Raw genomic sequence first — 27,597 nt, 5'->3', positions numbered from 1 at the left:
CTTAAAGTGTAGGTAACATTTACTTATTTATTTTAATATTCTAGATGACGTTATAAGAAAGCCATGCAATATTTATATTTATAACAAAATCACTATATTCCATATAATATATTATTTTCGAAACATTCTAGTGTCTGAAACTCTGAATGAAAAAATCACATAATATTATGAACCCAATCCTTATTGTCTTCAGTCATATAGTGTTTAAATTGATGACAAAATTAGTACATAAACCATCGAAATAAAAAATTTGCCTTACATATAATTATATTCTATTTACATATTAAATTAACATGTGTATTATGTTCCCTGCTTAAAATAAAACGTAAAGTTTAGTATGAACATATTAGGATATCATGAGTAATAACATATTATTATAGTAATAAACTAGCTATAAAAAATAAGATGTAATTAACTAATTTTATTATTCATTATTATTAAATTAGTAATTGCATATATTTAAATTTTAAGTCCTTCTTAAAATACCTCAATAAATTACTCTTTTTGTACCTATTATACCTAATGTGATACACTGACGTCATCTAGCAATTTAAACTTTGCTCAATGAAATAATCTATTTACATATTACATGACAAATAATGATGAGTATGTCTTTATTCTATGTACAGGATGATTCTTTTATCAAACAACATTACATTCATCATTTCAAAATCTATTAACATTTTTAAAAATATTTTTTTTTTTTTACATAATTTTCAGTCGAAATAAAATAATATTTTTAAGTTTTTTACTTTTTGAATCACAACATAGCATACTCGTAAATTTTTAAACGTATATAGAATATTTTTGGAAGGATTTCGATGCCTAAAAATCTAAATTTGATTGATTAATTTATGAGTTATTTAAATAATTATAGGTTATAATTATTTAAAGTTTAATTTAGTTAAGTGGAAAAAGGTACGGGAATACCACCAAAAAATAATGATCTACTAGTCCTCTCACCAAACCTTCAAATACTTATAACTCATAAACTACTCATCCGAATTTAGATTTTTATACATCAAAATTCTCCAAAAAATATGAATTTAAAATTGTGTGTTTTAATTTAAAAAGTAAAGAACTTAAAAAATATTAATTTTTTTTGACTAAAAATTATGTAAAAAAATAAAATAATTTTAAAAATGTTAATAGATTTTGAAAAATTATAACTGTTATAATTTTTAAGATGATTTTTATTTTGAATTTATTCTAATTAAAATAACAATTGAAATTTATGAATTAATAAACAAGTTACACATAATTTTGACTTTATGTGTATGATTATTAATTAAATTATTTCTTAGTAACATTTTACGATTGGAATTCGATTCTTGCATAGAATGTGATGATTAGTCATTTATTATCTATATGGCCTATTTCTCATAAAAACAATGTTTTTTTTTGTGTGTATTATGTCTATACGACTATACCTAATATAGGTTTTAACTTACCATTAAACATTATATATACTAATAACTATTTAATAATTACAAGTTATACAGCTGTACCAAATTATTTAAAAATTAAACTTTACATTTATGGTTTATATTGTAGTCAGGAAACATAATAAGAAGGTATATTCATTTAAAATTGTATTGATAAAATCACGCATAGACAAAATATTGTCAGTAGGGGTACTTATATTGTTATATTATTTTTAATTAGTAATTTTAACTTAAACGTGCCAGTGGATAATAATCAGTTGGTATTCATTAATAATTAATTTTTTTCAATAACTCATTTTGAAAGTTATAACTATCCGTTTACTATTTACTATGTATATACAAATATACCAGAAACGTTTACGTTAATATATTGTATAAATTTAAACTGCATAAGTTTTGAACTGTCATTTTATATCCATCTAAGTAAGTAAGTATTAAAAACAAAACAGTGCATCATAATTCATATTCAAGTACCTAAATAGTCTATAATATAAATAAGTTATTTATTATATTAATTACGAGTATATAGTAATAATAAACCTATCAAAACTGTATCTAAAAAAATTTAAAATGTAAAATTTTTTAATCACTCTAAATAAGTAATAGATACTGATTAACCTTAAAGTTTACAAGTTGTTTTATGGCAAATTGTCATCAAACAGTATAACGTGAAATAAAAAATTTATATGTATGGCAAAAATTTATTCCGGTACCGGGAATCGAACCCGAGCCTCCTGGGTGAGAGCCAGGTATCCTAGCCACTAGACCATACCGGATATACTTCAAATTTTGAATGTAGTTACATTATCTCAGTTAAATACTTTGTACGTTTTACCAAGTTAATTTCCATTTTCGTTGTATATCATTGAGAAAGCAATGGTCATATTTATGGGAAAGAATGACTAAAGGAGCTAAACACCCCTCTCCCCCTGAAATGTCTAAAAATTTAATTTAATTGAAATGTTTGACATGCATTGACAGGAACTAATCAGTGTATTTTTTATTTTTCGATTATCTGTTGACATCGTTTTTCCTAGAAAAATGAACCAAACATTTCCCCATATACCTTCTATAATCGATAGTAAATACTATCACATTTTGTATTAATACACGTCATTGTCTTAAAAAAATAAAATGTAAAAAATATTACGACACATTTTAGGGTAAAATTATATTCTCGTTCCAATAGTGCTATTCATTTCTTTATGATCATTCGATGATTTTATAATAATTATTATTATATTATTTTTATTAATTATTAATAATAATACTATTGCATTTGTTATTATCGTCGCAGTTGCAAATAAATACACCAATATTATTATGGCCATCACGAACGGACTTAATAGTACCCCGAACCGAACGGCTCACGCCTCCGCCGGGCGAACGAAGACGAGACGTCTGCAGCGTGCACCACGCACACACACATATAAAGCCATAAAGGTATAATATATGAATAGAAAGTAGAATACGTACTAACGTTTATTATTCGCGCGATTTCGACGCCTAATCGATAGTGACGACGACGATTGCAATAATAATAGATATGGAAGACACTAAACATAATTTGTAAAGAACATTCGTCGTGCGCCTTAGGCAATAAATATTAACAATATGAGAAAGACTATTACAAGTACGCCAACTCCGAAGACGATAAATAGGGATGTCATTCGACAAAAACGAGATCGTTGTGTGAACGATATATTATTGATTTTACGTGAACGTCAACGGTGTATATCATGATAATAAAAATAAAACATTATTATCGTGTGTCCTCGGACACGTCGATCTTATTGATTACGGTACGCAAATATCTATTCGGTTTGACCAAATCTCGTCGAAAACGTCGCACACAGAGGTCCAATCATAATATTATTATACGATAGTAGTGTAACGATATGGCCGTTTTCATAGTAGCATAATAATTATATTAATATATTATGCATCTCACCATCTCTCTGTACAGTCTACTGTACACTCAATAGTCTACACTTGTACTTATCCGGAAAACATACGATTTTATTGTAATAAATTTTATAGTTTATTGTAATTTTAATCACTTAATCTCGAACATAATAGGATGAACGTGAAGTGTCTAATTACGCAACTTAAATGTCTAACAATTTTAATTATTTTTGGATTTATTTTAATTGTTTAAAAAGAGCACAGATGTCGACAAAAAAATAAAAACACAATAATATTGTTCTACATCCTTTTACTAGTAATTATACGTACTTATGCACCTGATGCCACGAACTACACTAAAAACCTTACCGTAAAACCGTTTTAGAGACTATTATTAAAATATAATTCTGGTCCTATAGTCAAGCCGCTAGACTCTAGCGAATTATAATATACACTACACAGTAAGAAACACAAATATTATTTTATAAAATTAAAAATATTAAAATTATAATTTTAGTAAACACGTTTTTTCTAAAGCACTTTTTCTATCAATGTATTTATATTAATAAGACACTATAAAATTGATAATTATTTCTGAATTAAAATAAATTTATATTTATTATATTTTTAAATACTTATTATATATTGGTGTGTTTAAATAAATTCATCACTCATCAGTAATAACTTAAGAATTTAACTATTCATCGTCAAATATCTTTAAAAACATTATAATTGAGTCAAAATCATGATAGTTGTAATCTTATTAAAAATGTACGTTAAAATATAAAATTAATTAAAAATTATATCTACAGATTACCATAAAAATACTTTGGACTCAATAATTGCACAATATGGTATGTAACTATATATACTAAAAATCTATTATATTCTCATTTCTTGATTATATTTACATCATATTATAACTTTTATTATCAAAGGGAATTAGAAATTATAAATATGAGGGGATTTTAACGATTTGTATGTGATATAGATTTCACTCTCATCGGCAAGTATCATATTATTTCAACAATCTCAAATTACAACTGAACAAATTTCACAATACTACTGTTAACTTAATCTAACAACCTATGCCAGTAAAAACTAAAAACCAATCAAAAAACAATCATACTACCACAGAAATAAATGAGATAATTATCAAGAAACTTCGGGAAAAAATATATTTACAATAATAATAGTAATAAGTAATAACAGTGTACTTACATAATAAAACATAACAGTTAATACCAATGTATACATACATATATTTCGATTATTTGTTCAACGTATATTATAACATAAACTATGAAGTATGAACACATGATTTCAACGATATGCATTAACATTTTCAAACATTAAATTAATAATTTAGATATTGAACAAAAATAGACGTTCAGCTTTGATGTATCATAGTACCTATATTAGTATGACACAATAAAAGCGATAAAATAAATTAAATTATTATAAATTACGTATAGTTAAAAATCTATTAAATTTTTAAACGTCTGCTTTTTAATAGTTCAGAAACTACTTAATCACGCTTCATTACAAAGTAGTATAGAATTCCAAACATCACGTAGTACATTAAAAATTAACTAAAATTAACGTGTATCTATAGTCGAGTAGACCTCGTAAAATGTATTATTGCTTGTCTAATACAAATTAAATCTACAATGTAAACACGTCGTTATATCGATGACGATGACTGCAGGAATCCGAAATTCATCTAACGTGTTTATATAAATATTAAACATTTTTAAATGCTATCTACATAATATTGAATGTAATTATTAAATATTTTTATACTTAGACAACGTATTTAAAATGTCAATCAAAAAGACAATTAGAAAAAAAATTACACAGATAACGCATGTCAAACGGCTACGGATAAATTAAACGCTGCACTGAAAAGAATTTAATAAAAATAAAAATTATGATCCTATTCTTGGCGATAGATCAAAATATAGATTTTTGTACAATGTCGAACTGTACGATTATACAGAACGGTGGAAAACTCAAAAAATCAAAAAGTTTAAGCACGAATCAGTTTAAAAACCAAGCTATGCCTATCCTATCGTTTCGTAATAGACGTTAAGAGTATATTGAAAAAAATAGGTTAAATATTATTTTAAGTCAAAAAAGTGTGAAAAATACACACACGACAATGTTTTAAGTACGTATTAATAAACAATCTAACCGCACATTATAATATATTACAGGTATATACACTATAACAATGTCAGTGATACTTGTACACGGTGGAACATATCTAAACGGAGGTGGAGGATTTTATGGTTAGTCACACATTTCCGTATATACACAGGTTAGATAGGCGTAAAGACTTCAAGGTAAAATCTACTCATTGAAATTTATGTTTGAACCGTGTGAGGCGTCGAAGTCGTTGTTCAAGTCTTCCTCTGTGAACGTTTGTTGTACGCGCTGTTCAGGATCTCAAAGTCGTCAACCGTCAACGGGTCTGACGACTCGGAGGGCGGTGGTAAATGAACGTAAGACGGCAATGGGTCGTCGTACCTCTTTGACAGGATGGAATACTCTCGGTGCGCAGCCACCAGTTTGGTTATTTTCGATGTGATCTCGTAATCGGTACACGACGAGTCTAGTGCCAGCAGGCTGATCACAGTCCGTCGAAGATCTTCGAGCTGTACGAACAAAACCATATACACATTTTTAATACCGTGATATTATAATAATAATGATACACGTATACTCGCATACAAGCAAATTAAACGTTGACTTACAGAACATTCTCGACGTTTCACTTCGCTCAATTGGAATTTAATCGAGGATAGTTCGTCCTGTAACACTCGCATTGTGTGCTCGTTCAGAGTTTTGTCTTGGTTATGAGAATCGGAAGTCGATTTCAACTGGAAAACAAAACGGTACTTTTTATGTTTACGAAAAATTTCGTTCGTTAAACGTGACTCTAAGTTAGAATTCGATCATACTTGTTCTTTGAGCACAGTAACTTTTCGTGAAAAACGCATTCGTAACATCTCTGATTCCACGAGACGTTTTTCAAGATCATCGATTTTCTTCGCTCTTTCCAATGAAGTCAACTATTAAACATGTTTATGTAGACATATTTTAAATTTAATTTAATCTTATAATATAAAAATCATGACATAGCATTATACTAACTTTACAATCTCCAGCATCAGATAACTGTAGTTTCAAATCTCGAATCTGCGCTCTGCATTCGGTCAACTGTAGCTGTGCTTTATCCAATTGTTTTTGCAACTTTTTAGCCCTATACGCAACACATATGTAAAAAATTTAATTATTCAATTATATACACAAAAGTGTATCTGTGAGATATCTAGTTAAAATATGTATGTACTAAAATTTTCAACGAATAAAAATCCAAGATTATTATAAAAAACAGATAGGTCAAATATCAAAATCAAAAAATGTGTTTACAAGCCTGTTTAAAACAAAATAAATAATGGTAATTAGATTATTAGTGCATAATTATCAAATGCCAATAATATATTTATATTTTTTAAATAATTGATTATAACATCCCTATTTACCATAATATACTAAATTATAATTTTATAATTTGTTATTGAAGCATTTGATATCAATCATTAAAAAAAAAAATAGATTTATTTTTAAACATGATATTTAAACTTGAATTATGTCATACTTGTCATAATTATTTATAATTAAGTAGCTACATAACCTGGCTTTATCTGACAAAAATGATAATATATAGTACATAGTATAATACACAAAAATTGTTACCATTTTTGTGAACCACCAATAAGGATTGAAAAATTAATTTTAAAATAGTCCCCCGATCTAGGAATATTTACTGTGTAAAATTGGCTGTAATTTTTTTAGTATTTTCAAAATTTATAACCCTCGTCCAAACATTCATTCATTTTTATTTAATAAATAAACAAAAATAATATTATTATTACTAATATTTTTTTAACTGTCAATTTTGAATTTATTTTGAATTTGGAATTTTTGTCCTATTCATTGAATATTTTAATTTTGATATTTTAGTTCAAGATATTTTTATTCAATACTAACTAATAGAGTGATATATCTAATAATTTTAATGAAAATTATTATCAAACTCTTCAAATATTATAAATTATGAATCATTATATTATATGTTGCTGTATGTTTAAAGTGAAGGTTACAGTACCGTATGTTAGCTTCATCTCTTTCTGTTTCCAAGAGTGAACGTATTTTTGTACTTTCGTCTTGGACACTGATTTTCTTACGTAATAAATCGAGATGGAGATCGCGTCTTTGCAGTTGGTCCCTTAACGTACGTACGCGTCGTTGCAGTTGATAAACTAAAGCGCTCTAAACAAAAAAATCAAAAATATTAAATCGACGAAATCATTTTTAATTAAAGTGTAGAACATATTATTAAATATCGAGTAATAAAGCAAATAGATACAATAATAATTAATATTGAGTGATATAAAATAATATTTATCTTTGGAATATTAACGATAAAAAATGTTTACGCTTATTATTCTACATTAATATTACATAATATAAATAAGACTTATACAATATCCTGAACTTATTACCCTAATGTTACGGTGAAAAATAAAATAATTATTATATAAGTTGGTATACAACAATATAGTATGTATTATGAGACGATGTGGTAATAAAATATATGTATGAACTCAGCGATAAAAATTTCAAAGCGCTGATAGCTACGAATAACATGTTGTATACAAATATATTTACGTACGTTTCAAAATGTATTACAGTATTAAATCTAAACTTACATAGAATTACGGTTACTTATATTCATCAAAGTTTTATAAATACAATATAATCGCCAAGACTACGTAGTAAAAATGTGAACGGTAATAATTAACAAATACCAAAGTATAAAATACAATATTGTTATAGAGTAAAACAATGGTTCAAATATTATACTTCTCTGTAAGGAAAATCGCAATATAAACGATGTCTGGATAACGACGATGACGTATAAGGATAACCGAGCAGTAACTATCGCCACGGAAAAGAAGAAAAATATCAAATGATCGATAACGATGAAGACTTGAAAGTTAAGATGGCAATATTCTTACCTTGTCGATGTTTTTATCGTATTCCAATTTGGCAAGCTGTTCGGCACGTAGCAGCAACGATTCTGTGTGTAAGTCGACACCCACGTCTTTCGCTATCTGGTCCATGTGCATGGCTCTTGACAATTTATCGAGGAATGTAACGAACTACGACGAAACATGGTTTGAAATTCGTTTGTTCAATCAAAAACCAAAAAAATAAAAATGCCAAAATTTAGTGTCTCCATACAATGCATATAAATCACCGATTTTTGAGTCCTCGGCCCTTTCTCACTAAATATAAATTTTAATTTTAGTCACGGTTCTTCAACTTATATAATTTAACATCTATTCCGCACATATTGGAAACAGTGACACGTACTCACACACAGAGTTAATCATAAAAACTTTATAGTATACGTACATCATATCTATACAAATCAAGCTTAAAGATTGTATGTGTTTTAATACGCTAATCTTAGAAATTACAGGATCGATTTTAATAAAAGTTATATCAACATAGATTTTTTTTTAACTTGAAAGATGTTTAAAACTTATTTTTTAACCCCTATATAGAGTGATATATGGTAACTCACACGTAAATTTTGTTTTGACTCATGAAAATCGAAAATATTTTTATTTATATTATATAGAATAGACGTTGATTACAAAAAAAAAATTTTTTTTTAAATACAAGAAAATAATATTTAATTTGTAATTTATCGTTCAAATTTTATTCAAATGTACTTACAATAAAATGCAAACATCCATATGTTTGTAGCTTATTAACTCGAAAACTACTCGATCGACATCTGTTGTCGAAAGTTTCAGAGATTTTTTTTAAAGATATCAGGATTATTTAGAGAGTAGTTTTAACTACGTTCGAAATTATACCAAATGGTATGCATAACTTGCCACAGGCGGATCGCCTATCTCGATCAAATTAGATCACAAAGAGAAATACGACGATGCCGATTAACCTGTAATCTGAGGTTCACTAAAACTATAAGACACACCATAGCGCCTTATTTTATTTTACTAATTTTTTCCCGGGGTAATTGGAGTATACAGCTAATGTATGAAGCTATATTATTTTAATTCCATATTCCTCGTTAAACTTTAAAACCAAATCAATGTTGTAAACATTAATTTTTAATGTAAAAATAATTTTCAAAAAAATGTTACGAGTATACTCACGATTGTCTTATCATTACGTAAATGTTCTTTAGTCATTTCACAAACATTAAGTTCGCTCTCGGCGTGGTTCAATCGAGTCTCCAAGTTGCGTTTCTCATCTGTCAACACTCGGTTTTCCGACGCTAATCTGTCCTGGTCGATCTGCAGCCGTTCGATCCGGTCGGTCAAACTGATTATCCTGTCCTTGGATTCCCCGTGCAACTAAGCATTTTACAAAAACGATTTTCAACGATCCTGACCCCAGGGTCGCCATCGATTTACTGTACTCTTAGTAGCCAACTCGTTAACTAGCCTCTTCACCGCGTCTTTGACACCACTCTCGGTGGACTGAACGTATCCATCCGCCGAAGTCAGACACACGGCCAATGACTCCAAAAAGTGTTGCATGTCAATTTGCATTTTTTGACACTTCTCATCGTGTCCTCGTAAGTCATCTATGATGAATAAATAATTTAGTTAATTATTTTCAATTGAAACTATGACTTAGTTTACTTCGAAGAGTGAATATAGTAGCCTCCTGACTGGCTATATTGTTAGATGCGATGCCTAAACTCCTGTTAGTTGCCATCAGTTTATCTCTGAGTTCAGATAATTCACGTTCCATTACTCTCTGCTGCATTTCCAAATGTTCTTTCTCCTAAAAGTAAATATTTTTTCATACAATGAACATATTATGTAATTTTGTTTATTTCCTTTCTACCGCCACTTCATTAACACGTTATATTAACATAAAAATTATATATAACTATATAATTACAATTATAAACAATGCACATTCAAAAAACAAGTCAAATATTTAACACATAAATTGAAGAATGTACTAATAAATACTATCATACTTGTTTTAACTTATCTATTTCAAGAATATGGCCGGCAGCCTGTCTTTGAAGATTTTCTTTATCAGCTAGGGCCCTTTCCAGTTGTTCTCTACAATTCCTCAATTCTACTTCTATCGAGGTTAAATTTTCACTGGCAGAAATATTTTTACGACGCAATCTGTTTAATTCCTAAACATACAATATTAATTAATAGTAATATTATTACATTGTATTTAACTAGTTCCAGCAAACCGTTTATAGTATAAATAAAACAAAATTGAACACTTGGAATGTCGAGAGTAGAACATTTATAAAAACATAATATTTATATTATATCTATTTTATAAGCAACTATAACCATCGACAAAATTTATTTTAAAATACTAAGATAGGTTAGTAGCTAATTACAAACTTAACTATTATTAGTTCAAAACCAAGCCAAACACAAACTGGAAACACATGGAGGATAACTACCTATATCTATAAATTGGGTATATAATTATTTAATATTTTCATTAATTTTATGATTTATTAATAAAACTATATAAATAATACTATTTAGTGATCATATTTTGTAGACTTAAGTATAAATTATTTTCCTGGTATTCACCTGATGCATTTCCGATGCTTTTGATAAGACCACATCAACGGCAGCTGGAGAATCTGAATTCAAAGACTCGTACCCCAACGCTATCGAAGCTCTACTTACAAACTCTGACATTGATCTTCTTGCCGAGTCTCTTGCATTTTCAGCTTGAGTACAATTTAATTCCAATAAATTGATTTTCCGCTCCAACTCGGAACACTTCTCTGCCTGATGGCGATTTTCTCTAGCTAAAGATTCGGATGACATATCTGCTCTTCCCAATGACGTAGTCAACATTCTCTCTTGGTCCTCCAATTCCTAATATAAATTCGAAAAATTTAAAAATAACAAAAGTAAATGATCTAAACATTAATATATAAATACATAATAGACAATAATATTTCATTTATATGTATACAGGTACCTTTATCCTATTTCTCAGACTAGCAATGATAGAATTTTGTCTAACTTGCTGTTCTTTCAACATTTCCGTTTCAGCCTCGAGCTCTACCGTTCTTTGATCTCTAGTCCGAAGCTGCCCTTTGGTGTCTTGCAACTATAAAATGTGATAATTGAAATATAGTTTTCTATCAATATTCATCTGAACAACAGTTATTAACCTCGGACATAAGACGATCTCTTTTGAACTGCAATGCAGCCAACTCGCTTTTCAACGTGGATATCATCTCGTGATTATTTATAGTATCTTCAGAATCCATCTGCAAAAACATAATAACGTGAGTACACAAACAAAAATAAACCAGATTATCTGGTATTAACGCGTATAAACGTAAATAAAAAATGTTTTTTTTACGGGGCGAAAAACAGAACTTTTTTCACCGGTACCACGATACGAAATGTAAGACTCCGCATAGATTATCTGTAGTCACGCACATTAAACTCCAGTCACCAAACCCTTTTCACGCATCGACATTGAAATCACAACGTTATCGAAGAATACCAGAATATATTATACATGACATATATAATTTTTTTCATCTGTGGCCATACCTTTTTTTTTATTTATCGAATTCTATTGGACTTTTAATAATGTATGTGGTTTCTGCTAGAGTTTCATTATTGACATCATTATTTAATGGGAAACAACCTTAAATGGCAAACACTAATTAGAATATACATTGGCAAATATATATACCGACTTCTGATGTATTGGTCGGCCAGCCGAATACTAAATCAAACCGCCGGCGCCGAGTGCGTATATAGTATAATATAACAATAGTGCGTGTGTCGTGAACGAATGGAATTTATCGATTCGCATGTCACACGATATATTGTATGGAAACATTTACATAGAACCGTGTTATTAAGTAGGTTAAACCTGTGAGTTTGGAGTTTATTTTTGGCGCATAAAAAACTCCGTTTTCAAACGGGTGCTGCTTAATAATAATATATTATAAAAGGCATATACCTGCGCATAGACATTATTTTGTACTGTACACATAATGTAATAATAATTCTATGTCAAATAAAATTTTAATAAATATTAGGATATACATGAATATATAGCCACCGATTAGGTATAATAATAATAACAATAACTATGGCAATAATACGTAGGTAACAGTTATACGATATACGTAAACGTTTTATGATTTATTCGAATATACAGACAACATTGCAAAAATTCAGCGCTATTGTTTGCCTGGTACCCAGTGAATCACCTCAGGCCAGTGCACATTATTGTGCGTGTATATCTCTTTACATTTCGCGAATGTGTCCTCGGCGTACTTAAAAAAAATCAATCATTGTGGCATGATGTTAATTTTTTTTCAACACGATATCAGTCGTGTAATGTAGTATGCAATACGCCTAAAATAATTTACCATTAACGTATTCAAAATCATAATTTAATCGAATGTCGCAGCATATCATCTTACATCGTTCCATATAAAACATAATAATAACGGTACATCATGTATAGTGCATAAATAGGTATAACGATATGAAATTGCATTTAACGCGATTTATGTGTACATACCTATTTCTTAACATCTATATTATATGTGTACGCGCGTATTCTAAAACCATATATAGGTACCCTTATTATAATAATGTAGTGTTTTGTAAATAAACCTTATTACATAGCGTATTACGATCATTGGTATGGCTGGTAAATAGATGGATGGATATATTATTTGAATGGTACATCTATACTTGTGCAGTGTTTCACTGTTTTACGAATTTCGACGAATAGTATAGATTTTTATGATGTTTCAATAAGTTGATTAATATTTTTAGCTTTTAAACATCGGAACACTACTGAACAGTTTTCAAATAGTTTTTTTTTTTAAATATACTTCCCGAACGACAGAATTGAACATTGCTGGCGCTTCGTTACTCCGCCAAAAGTGTTTTCCGAGAATAAAAGAAAAACACGACAGTGTAAAACACCTTTAATACCTATTTCATTATGTGTAATAAAATAATTTTCTGCTCTACAGTAGCTGTGCTATCTATAAAAATGACGACATGTAAATCATATAATAATCATCCTCGTTTACTTTTTGGCCGCAAAGAATGTCGAACACCCTCCAGTCTTCGTCACTCAGCGGTTGCGTCATCCCGAAGAGCCTTTTCGATTATCATAAATATTATATTTTGTAGATGGGTGCACAGCGGTGGCGCACCCCGTCACACGAAATGTTATACCAACTCGAACCGACCGGCATAAAAAACTAGCGAGTATTTGACGCGAACGTGGTCGCGGTCGTCGGTGCCCGTCTATATATCGATTCCTTTGTTGTAAGAGCCACGCACTAAAATAAAAGCTATAATGACGTACCGTGTTGAATTGTTGACCCCCGCCACTGACACGCTTCGTGACGCCTTTACTCCAGTAACGTAGTTAAGAATGTTTCCTTAGGAAAGGGATAAACCCATAGTCAGCAATGCCTCCAGTCCAACTCTCCTTCCAAGAAAAAACTTAATTATCACATAAATGATCTACAAACAATAATATGAACTCGGGCACTAGCAGCTAACGAACTATCATTTGCATAGTTCCCGTTTGTGCAATTACCTACCAAATACATAATAATAACACTTTGGTTATTTCGTAAAATAAAATAATCATAAGCGCACCTAGCACGTAGTCATCATCAACTGTCTTATTATTAAAGTATATATTATGATTGTTATATAGGTTAAATAATTTTACTTCTATGGAAAAATTGACCCAATGGTTTCAAAATTGAAGAATATCTGAATGCAATTTTTAAGTAGGTACTTAAATATACCATAAATTACAATCGGTAGGTACATAAAAAAAAAAAATCATCTACATTAACATTGAAATAATTTTTATTAATTCGATAGGTATATAGTAGGTGATTTTCTATGATAATTAATATATATTTTACTTCTACTTATCAGTACTCGACTAATATACGTTTGTTTAACATTTTATTTTATTATTTAATATTAAATAATATTCTCTACGTATAAAATTACTAAACATAAAATAAAAATAAACAGGAATATGTGTAAATTGTTTGAGACTTTTGAATAACATAAAACAGGTTTTTACTACAAAAGAAAATATTTAAAACGAAAGTGGTTCATAAACAGTTACAACACCTTTTGTAAGTAAAAACAAAAATTACAAACGTTTTGTGAAAAGTGGGCGTAATAGAGTGTTGAATTTTATTCAAATTCAAATCGAACGTAATTTAATCAAGTTTTAAATATTTACAAATCCGAACAAATATAATTAGGCATAACATTTCTCACAAATAATTCACATAATAGGTACATATATAATTATACTTTTTCAATATGTCCACCTACGTGTTAACACGACGAAAAATATTTTGTTTTTACTAAGTACTTCAAGCGAAATTAAAGTCTTCAGATTTTATACTCAGTGTGCAGTAGGAAAAAAAATCTCTAAATGTTTGAGTATCCCCGCACATTACTTGTTGTGAATTTGTTATGTACGTATTATAATATAATAATAAACGTTAACTGATAAACCCATACTGTAAGAGTATAAAACGTGATAGTAAATAATAACAGTGAATGCAACACGAATATGTATAAGAATTGTCAAGTCGACAGCAAACTACAGATTATAAATATTCGTGATCGCGAACAATACCAGGAAATATCAACTGACTCATCTGCAGTATTATATACCTACGATTTTTTCGAGTAAACTAGTACAGACGAACAAAAGAACAATATTCGTAGGTGATATAAAACACGCCATCAAACAGATGCATGGTGCATGTACACGAATAATACGTAATATATTTTGTTTTGATTTTTAATGTTTTCCGTGATATATTTAGGTACTTGTTATGTAAAAATGTTTATCCAGGATATACCGACTAGTTTCAAGAAGTTAGATATAGGAATAGGTACAATATTGCAATGACTTCGTGCAAGACGTGCGTTTTTGTGTGTGACTTTTCTCGTATCATTGCGTACCATGCAATTTTAGATCTTTAGATTCAAAGGCGATGGGTCCCTAAGCACGATATACAAATTTCAAGATCTGGCCGATCTGGGTCCGTCTTTAAGTAACGCGTCATTTATAATTATTTGTATTCGATACGGTAACTAATATAGGGGTTTTAAAAATATCTTAAGATATCTAATGACTAACACTATGTTTCCATCAGGGCCCTTCTCCAATTATGAATTTATAGAATCACAGCTCTTGAGTCATAAATTAAAGATAATAATTATAATTCAGTCGTGCTCTATAGTATGTCAACGGTTATACACTGCGCATATTGTGTAATTTTTACACATCACGCATTTACATGAAGCACTGAGGGATAACAAACATCATTGATATAACTATGGTTACGACAGAACCATATTGTCAATGTAATGTGTTCCTAAGTCGTCTACTAGTCTATAACATATAATGTTTTAACTTTTATTACATCCTGTACCCCTGCTCGTCGCTCGATGATAGCTATACCGTGATGTGTATAGTATGTATATTGTATATACAGATATTTACGAACTGTACTCATCACTATAGTTTAGAAACTTGTCCGCCGAGTTTTCCTAAGTTTAAAATTAGGTTTATAGTATTTTGAAAATATATTTAATTCGCGAGGACCTATAGTTACTAGAATAGGATTTCCGGACACAAATTATTATACCAGTTCATGACACAAAGTTTTTGATGTTTTTGAACTTAAATCTATAGCAGTATTAAATCTCATACGAACCTAAATTACCTACTGAAAATAATTTAACTTACTCTTTACCAATTAAAAGTCTATAATTAACTATTTACCTCACTGATGTGTGAGTAGTGAGTACTAATTTTAACAGTCATGAATCATATTAGATTATTATATGGTAATTGTACATACAATATTGCAGACTTTTAAATTGAATGTATTTAATGTACAAAATATATTATTATTTGTTTTAATTTAAGCTAATTAATACTTCACACAAACTTCGTTGATATGATTATTAATCTGTAATTTTCTAACTTTGGTTTCAGAATCAGAGTAAAGATGACATACGACTATGTCAAAGTTATAACGACAAAACTAACTAATTTAAGTAGATATAGGAGCAAATATCACATACTATAATCCTATAGATTAGTGGTTATTCTAAACCTTTAGTTAAATAATAAAAAATAAACATCAAATATTATTATGGGACAAGAGGCCAAGTGTATAAACTCTGCGTACACGCAATGATCGCTTGAACGATTCAAGACCAGTGGCATAGCCTGGATTTTGCAGGGGGGGGGGGGGGGGGGGGGGGGGGGGGGTTAAATGAAAATTTAAATTAAATTTTTACTGTTTTCGTTATGCCTGTTGCCCAATTAAACTATTCAAGAACAAAGTTTAGTTGTAAACTTGTGAATATACATTATTATAATAATATATTATAAACACCTCAATATTAAAATAAAATTAATAAAATATACAATAATATAAATAATACATTTATTAGATGTGGAAAGAAAATTGAGAAGGTTAAGCACCCAAAAAACCCCTTGTCTACGCCACTGTTCAAGACTGATAATGCATTACCAATATGTCATGTAACGAATATTGACATTCTATTTTTAATTCAAAATAACACCTAAATTGATAAAGAATTTATTTAAAATTTAAACCCTAGTAATTAGTGTATTTTTTTTATTTTTTTTTTTTTTTTATCTGCAAGCGTAATAATAAGTTCTTGGTTTTGTTTTATAAATGTCAATAAAAATTATTTACTGATTCAAAATCTTGAAAATTTAATACTACATCAAACACATTGTTTTAATAAAAATAATAAAAATACATGGATTCAAATTTGACATGAACTTAACATTTATATCTAATAAATAATTATATTCTCCAGCAGCTATAAGAATCTCCCAAACCTTAGTCCTATTATTCGAGTTTTAACCCCCTTTAAGCTATTTTAACTTTATAATAAATATCCTTTTAGTTTTACGTTATTATAATATCATTGAATTTAAATTACACACCCATCAAAGTGACTCATTCAACACATACTATATAATAAAATGGTATTTACTAACCCAGTTTTTATTTTTTACTTTGTCGAATGACTATTGTTTATAATATTATTATTATTTACCCAATGTATAAATCTTATAAATTTTATAACTTTAAAAAAAAAAAAATTTAGTTTATAGACATTAAAGTTACATAATAAAATAAAAGAACTAACTTGAATTTAGAGAAGACTTTTTCTTTTCTTTTACCGGCGAAGTGGCTACAAATTAGTTCTTTTTATGTATTTAAAAAATAATAATAGACTAATATTTTTATTATTATTGAATCAAGATAACGCGGCGTCCTAAATAGGCTATTTAGCTACACTACTGTACCGAGTCCATTTTTTCGATATCACGGGGCAATGTCTTATAAGTACGTACTTATAGATTATAAGTTATAACAATAAAACATTATTAAATGCAAAATAACCTAACCATTAACATTAATTACCAAATTAATTAAAACAATTTTCTATAATTTATGTATATTAAGATATAGATCTCAAAATAAAAAACTGTGTTGAAAAAACATTAATATAGTATTATAAAATTATTACAGTCGAATTCTAGTTGGCGTACAATGGAGTACACTCAGTACAAGAATATTATCGTAACCTCCACATTTTATTCCACATAAAATGTACATTATTTTTTAATAACCCCAAACTTCAAAAAGAAAATAATAATAATAGCATTTTAAGATATTTTTGAAAATATATGTATTTAAATACTTTTTGGATCAATTAAATACTTATTGGGAAATATATTTAATAACTAATTAAATAATTTTAAATAGATATTTAATAGAAATACTTTCAAAAGTAATTTTTGCAAATACCGCAAATGCATGATTCTATGAATCCAAGTTTTAGGTAATATATTAATCAATTTTATTTGTTACAAAATCTTTTGTATGGTGGTGGAGGGGGTAAGAAAGGCTGTTAAGCTTTTACCACCTATAATTTTACTGGTGAACTATTTAAAAATTACAATTAAAATAATATACACTAAATGATAAATTACAATGAAATGTACTCGTAGGTACAATCAGAAATATAAAAAATAACACATCTAGATTTATTTAAATTCAAACATGTCAATAAAAAGTTCGTTACTTTAGTATAAAATTTAAGAAAGATATTTTCGTATACTGTTAAATTGTGGCAACCTATCGAAAAAAAACTAAAACTATTTGGCCGCCCGTGATACAACATATTAATCAAAACTCGCCAAACTTAAAATCAAACACTGAGTTACAAAAGTCTAAAACGCTTTAAGATACGTCAAACCGTATAAAAAACATTGACAATGTTTTCATTTCAACACATGTTTTATTAGTATCAGCGACTACAATTTTACTAGTCAGCCAAAACCATATTCAACTAAACACATCGCACAAAGATGGGTGGAAAAATAGAAAAATTAAAAAGATGAGATGAGAAAATATTTTTATTTTATTTTTTTTTATAGCTTATTAAAAAAAAATATTAACATACTATAATACTAGGTCGTATTTCATAGGAATATCCCGACGAATGTTCTAAATTATTTTTATCACGTCGTATTACAGTATATTTGCATAGGTAATAATCAGTTTTAAACCTAACTCATTAAACAGATGTTAATGTTTGGTGTTTTAGGAAAACCTATCAATTGTTTCGTTCGTGTCCCCACTATCACAGACAAGCTACGCAGAAAACGATAAACCATTTGGACCATAGTAAGTACACCAATCAGTTTTTTTGTGTTTCAACCCACAAAACGAATATCTGTTTAATATATTATCATCATTTTCAAAAATGGTGATGTACTATTTTAATATTTGTATGATATTTGAATTTTTTTTAGTAATTTATCATAATATGAGAAAAAACATTTGTTAAGTGAAAAAATGTTTTTTAATTTTCTAACATTACGATTAGGTCACAGTCTAATAGTGTAATGTTAAGCAGTGAACCGTGGTCTCCTCTAAAACAGCGTCTCAATCTCAATTTAAATTCTTTACTATTTTTTTTAAATATGTTTTAATAACTTTATTATTTACTTACCAATTTACATTAAATATTATTTAAATACCATTAGAAATTAGTCAGCTTTTGTTGTAAAATTTAAAAACATTGAATCTACAATGGTCTCTCCATATCTTAAAACTATTTTTTTGAAAATTCTTTAATTAGATGTTCTGTATCACAATTTTTTACTTATAAGGCAATATATTGGTCTTTTGGTACTGGGAAAAACTTACATTCCAAGTACTTTCTTTACTTTTGCAAAATTATATAGAGTAATTAATTCCACTATCTAATTTAAAGTCAAATAGGTAAGTATTAAATATACTTAAAAATACTTCACTATATGAAAACTATTGATCACATTGACAAATAGTTAAATATTAAACAGTGATACAAAAATAGTAAATTTTATTATAATCAGAGCATTATACATTTCACTAACAACGGAAACATCCTGAATGTCATGAACGAAAACAAACAACAATACTATGGTCCTTTACTTGCTTGTGGTCAGGTAGAGCATTAACCCAATTTTGCCAACAACCACTTATTAAAAAAACTGCAATTATATTTTATATTTATTATTTATTATTTATTTTGGACAAGACAGTTTTATCTCTAAAATTATTAAATTAAATTAATACAATCAAATTATTTTTGAATATATAGCAGAATAAGATTTGCTATTAAAGTAACTAGTTTAAATCATAATTCAATATTGAGGAAATTCTATAACATAAAAATAGATTAAAATTCAAATATTTTCAGTATTAAGTTAAATTTATTGTTATTAAAATTCTCTTCTATGATATTTGTCTGGTTCCATGAAAGAAGTAACTACAACTCTGTTGTTGAACTTTCTGCCAGCCAAAGCTTGTTGTGCTTTCTGACAGTCAGGAATTGTATTAAACTCTATAAACACCTGAAAGACAACATTAATCATCAATTAAATTGTATTTTATTTAATTACATTTTATTTTAAAGTAATACTTTTCCACATCCAGGTACATCAATTCCTTCAATAGGTCTTGGAATTTCTAATGACCGGACAACTCCATATTTATTACACTCTTCACGAATATCTTCCAGAATATCTTCATATTCTTCTTCATCTTTCAGTTCATCAGGTGTCACCATATTCAATAAACATAAAACCTGCAAATAATCATAAATATTTTAAAACAAATATTTATTTTGTATATTTAAAAAAAAAAATGTACCTCAGTAGGAGGTCCAGCAGTTCCAACAACTGTAAGTCCAGGAACTTGAATAGTGACAGGTACTTGTCCAAGGCCAGGATTTTTAGCTCCAATACTGGCCCTTTGTACAATTAATTTCTTTTCTCCTAGTTGCATACCATTCAAACCAGCAATGGCCTAAACTTACAAAAATTTTGTAATTAATTTTTATTGTAAACATTCCCTAAAAAGGTACTAATTTAATATTAAGTTATGTATTTTACCTGATCAGTCATCACAACATCAGCATACTCACAGAATGCATAACCTTTACTTAAACCAGTAGCAGCATCCTTGACCAAATTGAATGCTTTTAACTGACCAAACGATGTAAGTAGCTCTTTCACCTATCATCATTCACATAATTAATTTTAAATCTATTATATTTTGTTGGATACTAATTAATCTTTAGTAGTATTTGTTTAGGGCCTGTAATTGACTTAATTAAAAAAACTGTAAACAATTTAATAACTTAAGTACTGATTTACTTAAAGTTCAATGAACAAAATATTAAAAGAGTTATACATTTTTAAAACTTAAGCATTCCAGATATCTAAGTATAATTTATGATTAATCAAAATTAAATTTAAACAGTTTACCTGTAAAACACTGAACTTACAATTTAAGTTATATATTCTTTTAATTTACCTGTTTTACAACCGTCCTTTATGCTTTATCATAAAATTGATATAAATAATTAAAGCAGACTTAATACTAAATATTCTTTAAGGTAAACACTTTTTTACTAATTTGATTTATATTAATATTATAAATTGATTATACATCTGAATAGTTCATAATCAGTATGTTTAATCAAAGGTATTATTTACTAAGTACATTGAATCCTTTTTTATTATTATTAAAAACCATCAATCATAGTTTCAGAATTTATAGATACTAAAAACCAACCTTACTTTATTCATTTTTAAATATTTTTACTTAAAATTTATTTTCCCAAAATTTCTTCTAGAAAAATAATTATTTAAGTATTATATAATATTTAAAATTATTTGAAGTTATTAACTGGTTAATTAGAATATACATGTATACTAAATAGTACACAAAGATAGTTTTGATTTATTCTTGTTAGGCATTTATAGTATTCAAGAAAACATATAGAACGGTTTAGTTCCTATGAAACATAAACAATAATTACCAATGTAATATTCCGAAACACCACTTGCCTGTATGTCGATTTGGACAAGGCGACCGAGGAAGCAGTTGTATCAGAGTTTCATTTTCAACCAAGTACCCTAGCTAGGGGCAAGGGGTATAGCAGAGGAACAATTATTAGCTTTAGACTGTTTCATTGAAATTTCTAAAATTTTTTTTTTTTACACTTTTTACTTACATTTGTTTTCAGACAGAAAGAAAAGTAAATGTATCGCAAGCATAATGAAAAGTCAATAAAAGGCTGGCAAGGAGAATCCATGTTCTTACGGCAACCCTAAATAAATACCCCAGGTCCCTGTAAATCTAAACTGCTATATTTTAATATACAGAACAAGGTATAAACAAGAACATATTTTCTGAAAAAAAACAAAAATAAAACCTGAAATTTTTGTGCTGAAAATTAAAAAAAAAAAATTAGCACTATTTTTGCTTCTTCTCATTCCATGTTTTGATATTGACCTAATGTACCTCTGCTAATCATGGACTATTATGCTAAAAATAAAGGGCTGGATATTTTAATACTCAAATAAATTACCTGTTCATCATTAAGATATGCAGGTAATCCTCCAATAAATATTTTGTGTGGTGAATCTACAAAACATAACAATTATTAATAAGTAAAAATATTGATTTATATTAGGTATAATACAAACCTGGAACTGTTCCAAGACCAAATGAACTGGAATCATATTTCACTATAACAAATTGAATTACAATAAAAATTACATTTTGATCCTTAATAAAATAAATGTTTCCATACTCATGTCTAACGTCATTCCAGAATTATAGTTTGTCACAGGATTACTCTCAGTCATTCCAGGTGTTGGCTGATAATCATGAGGGCGTCTTATTTTTAAACTCTGACCTTTGAAATTAATACCATCAAAAGCCATTGCTTGAGTAGTTTCATCAATAGATCTAAACTATATTTTAATAGAATTTAAATTGTTGTTCAATTTTATAGTAGCATTAAACACAACAAGTACATACCTCCAAAAAAGCAAAATTTTTATCTAAATTAATTTGACATGCAAGCACAGGATTACCAGCAGCTTGAGCTAATCCAGACAAATGCATCTGCTGATTAAAAAATTCCATCATTTCATCCTAAAAGACATATTAAAAATATATTATTTATATTACATTATAATAAAAGTAATAACAATAATACCTCAGTCACACCAAATGGTATGTTTCCAACGTACAACCGCCTTGCTTGGCGTGTAATAGTAGATCCAACAACAGGAACAGCTGTCTGAGGAGTATCTGGCATTGTATTTGCCGGAATTTGTCCAGCAGCTAAAAAAAAAATAAGCTCAAATAATTTAAATTTGAATAGTTTAATAACATTCAGAAAGAAGTAAAAACTATTCTAAACAGATGACTATTATATAGAGTTATAATTAGAATCAATGTACATATTAAACATTATAATAATACATCAATACATGTAAAAATGATTAATTTTTAGGCAAACAATCTCAATATAAATGTTTAAATACATACAATAACACTATGAAACTAATTATAAATATGTTTAATCTGTTTATTTAAATACTAATGTGCTTCCTACAACTATTAATAATTAGTATAATTAAAATATAATTAAGATTTATGTTTATATGTTGTCTATTACAATATTATGCAACAAATTTAATAAATTTGACCTCATCAATGACACATTATTAATTTATTATGGATTTAAACATAATCTATTTGTTCAGTGGCTATCATTATTCTATGTATAGTCACAAAACTTACATAAAACTAATTCTGAATCAGTAGGTACTAGGTAATATCGTTATGGAGTTAGATGCATTTCAAATTCCAAACTTATGTACAACTAATTAAATACATAATTTATACAATATTATAACATTTATAAATTGTAAAAATGATTTCTGAATAACATTAAAATCTTTATGATGAAACTAACATTTTGATCTCAGCAAGTAGTACCTAGATAATTTATTTATAACTTTTATGAAATATAACTTGCTTAACATAAAAACCGATAAATTTTTTGTATTATATTCTAATAAATTCGTATAAATTTACTTTAGATTTAAAAATGGCGAGCTGTCAACAAGGATCATTTATATTTTTTTTATTTAACACAGTACCTAATGGTTATTTACATTGTATATAATAATATATAAATATTGCACTTTATGCTTTATTACTACGGATAATATCCTTGTTTTAATAGACAAGTCTCTAAAGCACTTTTAAAGTCTTTAAAAACATTGATAGATTCTATTTTAAATATGTTTTATTGTATTATTAAATGTATAGTTTAATACTTACAGATAAAAGTAATTCAGTTTAACTTAAATTGCAACAGTTAAATATTTTTAAGCTTAAAATAACTGATTGATTGAAAATTATTAACAAATTAAAATTATAATTGAAATACAATTATATTGATCATAATATTAAACTTACTAGTATAAAAAAAAAATAATTAACTGAATATAATAGAATAATATTTAATTAGGTACTTTATAATATAACTAAATATTTTCTTTACTATCAGATGTGTATTAAAAATTAAAAAACCATTTGTATTAATGGATTTCAATATCAAGAATAATTCAACATAACATTTATTATCTCTATCTATCATATAAATATATCATAAATTACTCTTTGAATTTCTCATTTGGTAACAAGCTGTACAAATTAGGTATCATATATTATACGAATTCTGTCATAAGGAAAGGATTTTTTAACACTTAAATTAATAAGGGAACTATAAATATATTTATCTATATATTAAGCACTAATTTTAATTATTTATTTAAAGTTTAAAAAAAAAAAAACTAGATTAACTTAAATTTAGTTTACCTAATTTTAACAGCTTAATAAAGCTTAATAAAAAATGTAGAGAGTTTTGTAATATTTTGCATATGTAAGACTTCTTTAAAATATAATGAATATAAGAAATCTATATGAAAATTAAAAACTAAAAATGTGTGTAGATGTAACTCGTCTAACTTATTATAGCATTTGACAACTGTTACAATTTTATTTTAGAAAAATGATTGGATTATATTTATATATTATTTGAAAACTAATAATAATACAATTTTTTTTTTTGATAAGTACCTATATAACTTGTAGGTAATTAATAAATTAATTTTGAAAATATAATCTTATAATTTGAAAAATTAATGATTGGTTATACTTGTAAGATAACTGCATAATATAACATATTATTATATAATAAATACATGGTTTCTTAAATACAAAACATAAAAATAGGTTTGGTATAATATTGAAATATTTCAAATTATATTTTTGCCTTGATGTTATTATAAAAATTAAAGTATTAAAATTATGCAAGTACTTACTGCATTTTGATTTAAAATATCCTAAAATATGGAAAGGTTTCCACAAAAAATAGTTGAAAAAATAATTTAAATGTTTTTAAATATTTTTTCTGGCAATGCCAAAGACATCAATATGATAACAATTAATGTAATAGATTATAGGTACATCTAATTAAAAAATAGTATTTAAGTAATATCCTAACCAGTGACAGCTTGTGAGGTTCACATTAAATGGTACACAAAAAGTTAATGAGATACATACGTAAGATGGTAAAAATTATAGGTAACATACCCAAAATAATGTACCTTTACTTATTAAAAGTTAATTTTTTTTAAGTTTGATAACCATAAAAAAAAAAATTAGAAAAAAATAACTTAATATTGACATATAATGTATGAAGCATAAACAAAATATCTTAAAGTAATTATAGTTTATTATTTGAACATACAATTATTATACAAATAAAATAAATCAATTACTAATGGTGTCTAATAGCTATTTGATCACATAAGAATTTTACTTTATTCTATTTTTATATTATATTGTTGAAATAGTAGTTATTAATTAACTTGAAAGCACACTGACAAAAATTAATGGCCAATATACGGTATTGAGTAATCGTTTTGACTATCAACGCAATGTTGTAGCACAATAAAAATAGGTCATGTGCACACATTTAATGTGGTCTAAACAACTATTTATTATTCACTAATGTTTGCTGATGTAGCTAATATTTCTTACCTGGAGCATAAAAATGTGTGCTCCGTAAATTATTTAACCGTTAATACACACTTCTCAACACAAAAAACTACAAAAACTTTTTTTTTTTTTACAAATTATATGCATAATTTGCATAATTACCAATTATAATTTACGATAGAAATCTAATAATTATTATTACAAATTATTTTAGGTGATTCACATGCTCCTATGCACCATAGCACAAGCCATCACTGGTCCTCATTAGCACTAAGTTACTTCTAAAGTAATTTAATTTTTTTAACTATGTAATCTACCAATTTAATTAAATATTATATATTACCTTGCATAGCTTTATATTGAAGAGGAGCAATATGTTCAAAACCTGGTGGTGGAACATCCCAATAGAGAGATGGCTTCCTACGTCTAGACTTATTTTTAGGTGACTTAGATCTACTACGTTTACGACCTTCACGACTTCTTGATCGATGTCTGCGATGACGTTCACGATCCCTAGATCTTGAACGTCGTCGTCTTTCACCACGTTCTCTATCACGTTCTCCTCGGTCTCGGTCACGTTCTCTTTCTAAGTAAAAAAACAAAATAGCATTAGAATAGAATAAATTATCTCATCAAATAGTATAATTATTCAAACACTACCTTTATCTTCACCCATTATACTATGTTAGTGTTTTAAATTAATATTAAATGCTGCGGCAACGGCTTCTTTTGATTTCACGTTCAACAATTAAAGTTTAAAACATAATGAAAAATACAAATAGGTAAATAAATAACTTATACTAAACTAAACTAATGCCGAAAAATCGGTAAATAGGAAATATTAAATAATGTATGGAAAAAAAATTATAAAGTACAGACTACAGGAGATCGACTTTGTTACTTTGTTAGTGTTGTTTATAATTTTATCATATTATCTAATATTTTTATAGCACGTAGGTACTCACTTGTCTTGTCTACTCCAGTATGCCAGTGAGTTCACAAATCACGCAAATTCAAAGCACTTTGGTAATGGTCTAACCTTAAAATCGTTCCTCTATTATTTTTTTATTGCAGATTTCTTCCCTCCATATTTTTTAAACATTTATTTGAATATATAAAATATTTTTTGTCTAATGTCTAATTTTGTAATAAAATAAAATAAATACGTTTTCAAGTATTCTTATAAAAAAGTATTCTTATTTCTTATTTTAGTATTCTTTACAAATATTATTATTTAAGTATGTATTATAAATATCGTTCAGTTTCTATTTAAAAGTTAGCGTCTATATATGTATATACGAATCTTACATAGTTAAATTTTAAACTTAGGTAATACCTGAAAAAAATAAAAAATACCTACTATTCAAAAATTTCTATATTAATTAAAAAACATCTTGTTTAAAAATATGATGAATCATCTTATTCAAACATTTTTGTACTTCTGATATGCGTTGGGTATTTTTTTTAAATTATGATAGCTAATAGGTTCCTATCTATAATATGATAATGTGTGATGTATTGATGTCATAAACTTGTTGAAAATCATTGATTAGACATTTTTTTTTCTGTATTAATAAGAAAATGTATATTTGTTTGAACACGCACAGAACCCAA

The 27,597-nt window shown here is 27.4% G+C and overlaps 2 protein-coding genes and 1 non-coding gene across 5 annotated transcripts; all 3 read right to left on the bottom strand.

Annotated features, from left to right (window-relative positions):
• Window positions 1–2,149: 2,149 nt before the first annotated feature.
• On the bottom strand, window positions 2,150–2,221 carry Trnae-cuc. The gene has a single exon. It is a non-coding gene; the product is annotated as a tRNA-Glu (tRNA).
• Window positions 2,222–4,744: 2,523 nt separating this feature from the next.
• Window positions 4,745–13,688, bottom strand: LOC112598570 (coiled-coil domain-containing protein 170). 3 transcript variants are annotated; one of them, XM_025345091.1, is made up of 15 exons: window positions 13,537–13,688; window positions 11,635–11,733; window positions 11,439–11,570; window positions 11,039–11,332; window positions 10,450–10,617; window positions 10,103–10,247; window positions 9,872–10,044; window positions 9,611–9,811; window positions 8,438–8,581; window positions 8,283–8,357; window positions 7,525–7,688; window positions 6,507–6,615; window positions 6,314–6,424; window positions 6,107–6,232; window positions 4,745–6,007 (listed from the first exon to the last, which is right to left on the bottom strand). In XM_025345091.1, exons 1-15 carry the CDS (start codon window positions 13,594–13,596, stop codon window positions 5,753–5,755), a joined length of 2,256 nt encoding a protein of 751 aa, XP_025200876.1. In that variant the 5' UTR covers window positions 13,597–13,688; the 3' UTR covers window positions 4,745–5,752. The 3 variants fall into 3 exon arrangements, with proteins under 3 accessions (XP_025200876.1, XP_025200877.1, XP_025200879.1); XM_025345092.1 differs by lacking the exon at window positions 13,537–13,688 and adding an exon at window positions 12,026–12,186; XM_025345094.1 differs by lacking the exon at window positions 8,283–8,357.
• A 6,453-nt stretch (window positions 13,689–20,141) lies between these two features.
• Window positions 20,142–26,891, bottom strand: LOC112598494 (splicing factor U2AF 50 kDa subunit-like). Its single transcript, XM_025344976.1, has 11 exons — window positions 26,644–26,891; window positions 26,327–26,569; window positions 23,123–23,250; window positions 22,942–23,058; window positions 22,712–22,874; window positions 22,605–22,646; window positions 22,487–22,542; window positions 21,003–21,125; window positions 20,761–20,916; window positions 20,531–20,695; window positions 20,142–20,462 (listed from the first exon to the last, which is right to left on the bottom strand). The coding sequence occupies exons 1-11, from the start codon at window positions 26,657–26,659 to the stop codon at window positions 20,331–20,333; spliced, it is 1,341 nt and encodes a 446-aa protein (XP_025200761.1). The 5' UTR covers window positions 26,660–26,891; the 3' UTR covers window positions 20,142–20,330.
• Between the last annotated feature and the right edge of the window lie 706 nt (window positions 26,892–27,597).

The sequence above is a fragment of the Melanaphis sacchari genome, unplaced genomic scaffold (assembly GCF_002803265.2).
Source record: "Melanaphis sacchari strain LSU unplaced genomic scaffold, SCAv2.0 Contig48_pilon_pilon, whole genome shotgun sequence".
Taxonomy (NCBI): domain Eukaryota; kingdom Metazoa; phylum Arthropoda; class Insecta; order Hemiptera; family Aphididae; genus Melanaphis; species Melanaphis sacchari.
This window is presented reverse-complemented; position numbering and strand designations above follow the sequence as displayed.